This window comes from Archocentrus centrarchus, chromosome 12 (genome assembly GCF_007364275.1).
Source record: "Archocentrus centrarchus isolate MPI-CPG fArcCen1 chromosome 12, fArcCen1, whole genome shotgun sequence".
NCBI lineage: Eukaryota > Metazoa > Chordata > Actinopteri > Cichliformes > Cichlidae > Archocentrus > Archocentrus centrarchus.
Genome location: NC_044357.1, coordinates 24,488,069 through 24,497,454, shown reverse-complemented (window position 1 = coordinate 24,497,454; position 9,386 = coordinate 24,488,069). Strand labels below are relative to the sequence as shown.

Sequence of the window (9,386 nt, the reverse complement as noted above, 5' to 3'; positions counted from 1 at the left end):
CACAATTATTTTCCAAAGCCTACAAACCATACATCGTTTACTGCCGTACGCAGTAAATGATGATGGATTTTAGTCAGAGGGTAGGTACAAAAATTCTACATGTTCCTGGTGTGTTTTTTTAAATATATGCTGGCTCGTATATTTGTACGTATTTTGGTAATTGACGGCTGACATTGTTGCCAACTTTTGTGTTAGAAAACGTGCTGTTGGCTGTCTCAAAAATCACTAGAAGTGGCTAAAGGACTAATCGAGGTCCAGGAGGGTGAGGTGTCCGCACAAAACATGGTGACAGCTGCATTTTTCCGGTGTTGTGCCAAAAAGTGATATCTTTGTTGTGGTACACAGGATTAATGAAGGGCTTATATATAAAACTTGTTTTGCAAATAATTTGATGACTCTGCATTATTGTATCTATAATTATAATCAATACAATCCTTTTGGGCTACTCTTTATAGAACTGTAATGTTATATTTGTTGCAATTTCTGTAGCCCTCTTGGTAGATCTGAAAAAGAGAAATCTTTGTACACTTTTGAAAATGTTTGATTGTAAATGATGCCTAAAGCTTTTTATTAAATAAAAGTTTGATTGTGACCATGAATGGGCCATTACATTAACATAGTTGCTGATGTGCAGACCACTATCCAAACATGTTTAGAATGATTCCCATTAAGCATTTTCCAATAAATATATTTACAGTATTACAGCTGACATAGAAACTGACTTAAAATGTAACATTTAAATGGTGAAGGTATGAATCACAAATTTCACAAAAAGTCACAATTACAGTTTATTCTAAACCATTTATTTAATAATTATTAAAATTACATTGCTCCTCAAATGACAGCTGATAAAATTAACATAATGATATCTTCTTTATTTATATTTTTTGGTGAGCCACTGCAATTATAAAACTAAAGGACTGAGGAATATTTAGAACGATGTCCCATGTTTGAGTTGCAGGTATGATCAGTGTGGTCCTAGTCAGCCTCCTCCCTGGCCAAGATCGTCTGAAACAAAATGACTTTTTTCCTGACCTCAGACATGAAGGGTTCATTGTTAGCCAACTGTTTGGTTTCTTTATCCTTGTTCTGCTTCAGGATCTTCTCTGCCTCCTCAAACATCTCATCAGTGTAGTAAGTTTCTTTATTTGCTGCCACCATCTCATCAATCTTTTTAATCAGCTCAACAACCTGAGCTCTGTTCTTGATGTTACTGTTGTCAAACACATAATGTCTGTTACCGCATCTGCGCAGCAGCTCTTTCAGCTTCTTGTGGCCTGTTTCCACATAGCGATCTATGGTTACACCCTGCTGAGTCAGTTTGTCACCATGAGTGAACAGCACGATCATGTAGTTTGATGCCTTTGGTCCAAACAGCTTCTCAAGGGCATCCACACAGTTTTGCTCCTCAGTGGTAAACCTGCCGATCTGAAGGACCAGCAGGAAGACGTGAGGGCCGGGAGTGGTAATCTGAATGCATTTTGCGATTTCTTTCTTTATGGCATCTGCATTTTTAGATGTATCTAGAAGACCAGGTGTATCGACCACAGTGATCCTTCTTTTACAATCTGGAAGGATTCCTATCTCACAGGTCTCTGTCACTGACTCTGAGCTCACGTTAGACTTAAAGAACTCTCTGCCCAGGATGGTGTTGCCAACAGCACTCTTCCCAACACCAGTTTTCCCAATCAACACGATCCTCCTTGGAGGACCTGCAGAAAAAAATTATACAGTGTTATTAATACTGTCTGAATTAACATATTTTCAGCTGCAATAAAAATGAAACAAGTGACACCTAATAAACACTGACTGCAGCATAAAGAGGAAATCTAAACAAAGGAGCCAAGTTTACCATCAGGGATTGCAGCACCGTTGCCCATCTTTACTCTTGGGTGACTGTGAATGAATAAAGCTCAGCTCTGCTCTGTGTTAATGTAAATCAGCTCCGTGCACTCCGCCCACTGGGTGGAGCTAACCTCCCAGCCTGCTGTATATAAACAGGACTGCATTTCAAAGGTGATTCAGATTCGGGGAAACCTGCACACTGTTTTTCAGTAAGCAGCAGACAAGATGAATTTTTCAAAGGCTCAAAGTAAGTAACTCTTATTTACTTCCTTTAAAAATCTTCACACTCTTACAGCAGACTGAGTTCAACAAGCATGAATAATAGAAACTCTTCTTAAAATCCTTTATTTAGAAAATTTCAGAGTAGTAATACATAAAGTGTTTATTTTCCTTGAATTTCCCTTTGTTTTATGCTTTTTAAGTAGCTGCTGCTTTGGTTCACGTTCAGCTAAATTTAGTTGCTAGAGCTGCTTATTACTGCCAGTGGCACAGTTTGAAGTAATGATCCATTTTTTACTCACTATTTTCATTGTATTAATTTTGATAATTATTTGTGTCAAAAAATATGAGTAATGGTACCAAAATTTAATGATTCCTAACAAGCTAAAATTTTTTTACTTTAAGCAGTCAGATATCAAAGTGGTACACAAACCAAAGTTATTGTAAAAAAAAAAAAAAAATCAGTTTTTAAGGAAAACTAAACTGACTGTAATGTGTGTGTGTGTGTGTGTGTGTGTGTGTGTGTGTGTGTAGCCTGTAATATGATAACTATAACTTGAGCAGCTGGTTTGGAATTGTCAGCTTTAATTACACAACAGCATTACTGACTGCATCAGTAAGTGGTGTGTGTTTGGGTGTTTTTGTGTCTGTTTTTGTGTTTGTACTATAGCATGAAGTACCATTTAAAAAAAAAAAAACTCCACAGACCCTTTCAAATACATTTTGGGTCCAAAGAGAAGATTGCTGTGATTTTAGCTTCCTTTTCCAGCAATGTTTCAGTATGAATATCTCAAAACTATTAAAAGAAAAAATAAATAACAAGCAAACATGAGTTAACTGGCCATTTTTCAGAATTTAAATCTGGAAAAGTATCTGTATGAAGATAAAAATTTCACAGCACTATATATGTCCAAATATTAGAACATAAATTTTTAGGCAAATCTGAGGTGATTGAGGCCCATTCTGAATTTAGATGGAATGACCCCGTTGTATTCCTTTTGTTATTTCTATTATTCTTCTTTGAACATTAGTGTGGATGATGTCTTAAGAGGTTTCTTTCTTCTGACCTGCATGTTGCCCTGAGCCTGTTTTCCTTTGAAAAATAACATTTAAGGTCAGTTTTGCAGGTTTTACCACTAATACCTACATTTTAAAATAAAAGCTTGAACATCAAATAAATAAATTGGCTCTTATATAGTTATTTTTCTACTGTCCTTGAGTACTTCACACAGCATGCCTCATTCACAATCATTCATACAAGCACTTCAGAATTTTTCCCAAGAAGACTTTGGCCTGCATTGAACCACCAACCTTCCAATTAGTAGGTGACCTGCTCTATCTCCTGACCTACAGGCACATAACATACTGATATGACCAACATGCAAAGCCAAGGCCAATCAAAAGTACCCCATTAGCTCAAAAGAAACTTAAGACAAGATAAAACTTTAATGATCCCACAACAGGTAAATTTGTGCATTACAGCAGCTCAGTGCAGAGAAGAAGGATTAATAAAACAATCCACCCATCCATCCATTCTCTTCGGCTTATCTGGGGCCGGGAGAGAATGGATAAGTGGAAGAGGATGGATGGATGGATGGAAGGATGGATGGATGGATGGATGGATGGATGGATGGATAGAAAACACTATATACATAAAATATATCAATACACATACACACATATACATCGCAACACCATATACATTTGTAGCCGGTGAAGTACACAGCATACACAGTATGCATTATATGGGTGAGAGTGTATTAAATAAAATGTATATGAACTGTATGGATAAAGTGATGACAGTGGAGGTAAAGTGTCCAAGTGACTCGTGACATCATGATGTGTTGTATAACTGCTGCTGGGATGAATGAGCTGTGAAAGCGCTCCTTCCTGCAGCGAGGATGTTTCAGTCTCTGACTGAAGGAGCTGCTCAGCTCACCCACGGTCTCATGCAGAGGGTGATGGGGGTGTCCATGGTGGATGTCAGCTTTGCTAACATCCTCTCACTCCAGAGGACATCCCAGCACAGAGCTAGACCTCCGCACCAGTTTGTCAATCCTGTGCCTGTCTCTTTAGGTGCATCCACCCCCCCAGCAGGCCACTGCATAGAAAAGGGCAGATGCTACCACTGAGTCATAAAAGGTCTTTAACAGAGTCCTGCAGACACCAAAGGACCTCAGTCTCCTCAGCAGGTGGAGTCGACTCTGGCCCTTCTTATACAGGACGTCTGTGTTTGTACTCCAGTCCAGCTTGTTATTGACATGAACACCCAGGTACTTGTAGGAGACCACTGTCTCCATGTCCTTTCCCTGGATGTTCATTTGCAGTGCGTTGTTCTCACACCAGCCGACAAAGTCACTGATGACCCCCTGTATTCCTGGTCGTTCCCATCTGATACACATCCGATGATGGCCGTATCATCTGAGAACTTCTGTAGCTGGCAGTGGTCTGAGTTGTACCTGAAGTCAGAGGTGTACAGACTGAAGAGAAAGGGTGAGAGGACCGTGCCCTCTGGCTCCCCCGTGCTGCAGACTACCACATCAGACACACAGTCATGGCACCTCACATACTGTGGTCTGTTGGTGAGGTAGTCAATGGTCCATGCCGTCAGCTGCCTGTGCACTCCAGCTCCCTCCAGCTTCCCTCTCAAGAGTGCAGGCTGGATGGTGTTGAAAGCACTGGAGAAGTCAAAGAACATGACCCTCACAGTGTTCCCCGCCTGCTCTAGGTGAGAGAGGGATCTGTGCAGCAGGTCGATGACGGTGTCGTCCACCCCGACCCAGGGTGGACGTTAACTTGTTAGCTACTTTGATTGAATGCCACTTAACATTTACATGATACACACGACAAATTTGGGGGTTGTACTATGTGACAGTTAACCTTTTATTTTATTTACCGCCACAATTATTTTATCCTAAGTGTTTTAGCCTCAGATAGATAAAAACATTAGCACCTAAGCTGCATTTACCTTTAAACTGACCTGACACCTGTAAAGCACAATTTTTTTTTAAATTATGGATGGATGGATGGATGGATGGATGGATGGATGGATGGATGGACACATATTAATAAAATGTCCTGAAAAAAATTTTTTTTCTTGCTTCCACAGAACAATCTGAAAGGTTTAGAATCGCTTTGTTTGGAAAGAAGACTGATTTAATGAACAAGATTGAAGATAGAATCCTTGAAGGAGCCAGTAAGTCAATGGAAATTTCAAACCTTAAACTGAGAGAAAACGACTCGTTCAGGATCGTCAGTGCTCAGAATTCCTTTGAATGTCAAGACCAGATGATTGACTTCATGGCACTTTTATATCCTGGGCCTCATCAGTTCATTTTGGCAATAGAGTCAGAAAACGCACAAGAAGACAACGTTGTGGAACAAAATTCTAAACTTCAAAAGCTCTTTGGAGATGATGTCACAAAAAATGTAGTTATTGTTTCAGAAAACCAAGAAAGCCACAGTTCACTCGAGCGTATGAAAGAGATACTCCATGTGCAGATGACAATAGTGGGTACCAATCTTGCCTCTGAATTGAAGCAGTGGTCCTCAGACCATCAGCCATTCCAATTCAACTATGAAAACTGCAGCAAAGACGTGACAAAAAGGAAAAAAGAGTTGGAGAGCAAAAGGTGATTGTTTCCACTATGTTCATTTCTGTATGAGGATGGCAAACTTTAGGCCCCAGTCACACCAGCCTTTTAACTGGTTCGCAACCACCTGCCACTTGGGAAAAATGAGTATTCCCAGACCAGCTACAAGTGGTTCTGGAAATTGCTGGCAGTAGTGAAATGAATTACTAAGTTTTTCATACCGACCTAAAGACTAGTGAGTGACACCATGGTAGCCACCAGTCGCTGCACCAAAAACCTCCTTGAGATTGCTTTGGTTGATAGCAGATTGCCTTGTCTTTGTAATCTCCTTTAATCAGCAAGTGTTTGCTGATTAAAGGAGATTTTTGTTGCAGCACCCTCTGTGAAGATGTCACCTACTGACCTTCAGTCACCACTCGCCAACCATTCAGGGAATATACGTTTTTTTATACGTTTTTGCTGATAGGCCTGTGTGACTGATAATAATAATAGTAATAATAACCACCAACTTATTTTACCCTTTTTTTCTGTGTTAAATTCTGTGTTAAACATATTTAGATATTATTAGTTGTGATGTCACAGCCACATTAATTACAAGTGTCATTTCAGAAATAGAGTCTTCCCTCAGAAAAACCCTCAGACTACAGGTAAGTCTCGATATGTTATCATGCTCATTTGACTGTTACTTACTAAATAGTCTAATTAACACAACACAATTATGACAAATATACAATATGAATATGCTTTTACTCATTGGTTTATTTAAATTTCTATTACTTGGTCCATTTTTTAGAATTTGTTAGCTATTAACGTGCATTTTCTCTTTATAACTGACAATGAATTAAATTAAAATATCAAAAGTATGGGCTCATTGTAAATATTAAAGGTTAATAACATCAGTCATCTTTGCTGATATCTAGCTCATCTACACCCAAAGACTGAAAGACCCTCGTACTCTTCACCATCTTTTTCATCTTTTTATGATTTATTTTTTAAATAATAATCACAGAACAAACAATCAAGAAACTGCAGTAATAAACTGAACATGTCTGCTCCTCATATTCAATGCAATCCACCATGCTTACAAGAAAAGGTCTACATATAGTCTGTATATAAATGTCATTGTTACTACACCTGCAAAAAAGACACCTGTAAAAGATATGACACAATACATACATGCATACATCCAATTTTGAAAAGATTACAAAGAGGTTAAAAAAAAAAATCTGATCTTCAAAGCATCCATAGTTCCTGATGCCAAACAGAGGAATAGTTGGAGCTCCAAATATAACAGCATATTTGTTCTAACTACATCTTCCAGGTGCTCAGAGTTCTTCAGAAACTGTGAGCTACATTGTTCTGTTGGGAAAAGCAGGGACTGGAAAGAGCGCATCTGCAAACACCATCCTGGCTGCAGGGAATTCCCACAATTCAGTCTTTCCAACCCTGGTCATTGGGAACTCACAGCAGGATTCAAACCAACCTTTTGCATCCTACCCAAGCTCCACACCAGTCACCACCAAATGTGAGGTCAAAAAGATGAAGGTGGGGGCACCATTTGTAGTTGTTGACACCCCAGACTTTTTTTACGAAGATGACCATGTGCTGGACGAGCAGCTGGAGGAGTGCAAGAAGTACTGTCAGCCAGGGCGGTGTGTGGTGTTACTTGTAGTACAGCTGGGCCGGTTCACTGAGGGTGAGAGTGAAATATTAGAGAAGCTGGAGGAACATCTCGGCTGGGAAATCAGGGGTCGCACAATTGTCTTGTTTACGCACGGAGAAGACCTGAATGTTGATGTGGATAGGTTCATAGGTGAGCGGAGTCACCTCAAGCGCATCGTGCAGGCTTGTGGCGGTCGATACCATGTATTCAAGAACACCACCAAAAATTCGAAACAGGTCATCGAACTCATCAAGAAATTTCCACACTTGTTTCCAAACATCCAAGAAAAACACCAGTCCTCCCAGTGCAGTCTGAGTTAGCTTTACACCAAAGACCCAAAGAAGTTATAGCAAATATAATCCTTTGATGCACTATGAACTTAGTGTTATTGTATGTATTTATCTTAATGTCTCTTTTGTTTTAATATTTCTAATCTTTAAGTTTCATGCATACTTATTTGTCTTATTTCCTTTGAATTATCAGAATATGTTTCACCTAACAAAACAGAGCATTTTAAGGTCTTTATTCATTGGAAAAGTCATTTTAAAGGTCTGGTGTATCAGGGGGCGCATTAAGATACAACACTGATGGGTTATGGTCATTTTTATATCTATGCAAAGCAAAATGGAATTTATCAAATAATAAATTCTACTTAATCCAGCAATCATGCTGAGACTACTTATTTAAGGTCTGTTTGGTTTTGGGTTTTGTTTTTGTGTGTGGGAGGGGGTCTGCTCTATTGTGGCAATTTTGTCTGATTTATGAATTTTTATCATTATTATTTTATCACATATCATCTACAGTGTATCACTAAAGTGAGTACACCCCTAAGTTTATCTTTTCATGGGACAACACTGACAAAATGACACTGACACAGTGAACAGTCGTCTGTGTGCAGCTTATATAACAGTCTTCATGCAGAGCAACAGTTCATCTTTAAGATCCTCACAGAGTTCTTTGCCATGTTGGAACTTTCAGTGACCAGTATGAGAGAGTGTGAGAGCTGTACTACAAAACTGAACACACCTGCTCCCTGTGCACACCTGAGACCTGGTAACACTAATGAGTCACATGACATTTTGGAGGGGAAATGACAAGCAGTGCTCAGTTTGGACATTTACAGGTGTAGTCTCTTAGGGGTGTACTCACTTTTGTTGCCGCTGGTTTAGACATTAATGGCTGTATATTGAGTTATTTTGAGGGAAGAATAAATTTACACTGTTATATAAGCTGCACACAGACTACTTTTCATTGTGTCAAAGTGTCATTTTGTCAGTGTTGTCCCATGAAAAGATATACTTAAATATCTGCAGACATGTGAGGGGTGTACTCACTTTTGTGATACACTGTACTTTCTAGTTCTCACAGAAAATGAATGCTAAAAAATTAAACTTAAGAAGGACAAAAATCACGTAAAAACTTGCAGCATTAATTTTAATTTTTGTAGATTTGTAGAAGCGTTTATTATCATTATTAGTTTTCTCTCAAAGTAAACCAATGTAAACTGTGTGCTGATATCATGTTTGTCACACAAGTGCTTGCTTGAAGATTTTAAAAAAAGAGCAAGGTGAATTAAAATTAAAATTAAAATGTCAGTGCAGTGAATAAAACTGTGCCTTTGATAAGAAGAAATTAGTAATGTTAACACATAAGCAGGTACAACATTACATAATGTGATATGAAACTAACTCATGGCTGAATAACTGACACCTGCAGTGCAGCATGAGTGGGTGACTCTTTATTCTGACATATAATGTAATAAAGATATTTAAAGTGGCATTTTGAACATGTGCTTGACACCACTGCTGATCTCTGCTAAATAACTTTCAAGACAACATAAGCAATAAAAATAATAAATGTAGACAATAAACTTCCTCTTTTGGCTGTGTATGTGTAATATCCTGCTTTATTATTAAAAGTACCATGAACCAGTCTTCATGTAGAAAATACTGAGTCCTATTCAAATGCTTTTTTTTAGTGCTTAGTAAAGATATAAAACTAAAACCTTCCTAACATCATAAAAACACCTGTTAGATGAACAGGTGAAGCCCACTGAAACATGAAGC

The 9,386-nt window shown here is 38.5% G+C and overlaps 2 protein-coding genes across 4 annotated transcripts; one reads left to right on the top strand and one right to left on the bottom strand.

The window, feature by feature from the left end:
• Positions 1–926: 926 nt before the first annotated feature.
• On the bottom strand, positions 927–1,889 carry LOC115789634 (GTPase IMAP family member 7-like). The gene is made up of 2 exons (XM_030743128.1): positions 1,853–1,889; positions 927–1,712 (listed from the first exon to the last, which is right to left on the bottom strand). Exons 1-2 carry the CDS (start codon positions 1,878–1,880, stop codon positions 979–981), a joined length of 762 nt encoding a protein of 253 aa, XP_030598988.1. The 5' UTR covers positions 1,881–1,889; the 3' UTR covers positions 927–978.
• A 140-nt stretch (positions 1,890–2,029) lies between these two features.
• On the top strand, positions 2,030–7,944 carry LOC115789749 (GTPase IMAP family member 8-like). Of its 3 annotated transcripts, XM_030743263.1 has the most exons (5): positions 2,030–2,092; positions 5,174–5,260; positions 5,510–5,696; positions 6,267–6,304; positions 6,979–7,944. In XM_030743263.1, exons 1-5 carry the CDS (start codon positions 2,071–2,073, stop codon positions 7,638–7,640), a joined length of 996 nt encoding a protein of 331 aa, XP_030599123.1. In that variant the 5' UTR covers positions 2,030–2,070; the 3' UTR covers positions 7,641–7,944. The 3 variants fall into 3 exon arrangements, 2 of the variants coding, with proteins under 2 accessions (XP_030599123.1, XP_030599122.1); XR_004020720.1 differs by lacking the exon at positions 5,510–5,696; XM_030743262.1 differs by having other exon boundaries at positions 5,174–5,696.
• Positions 7,945–9,386: the final 1,442 nt, after the last annotated feature.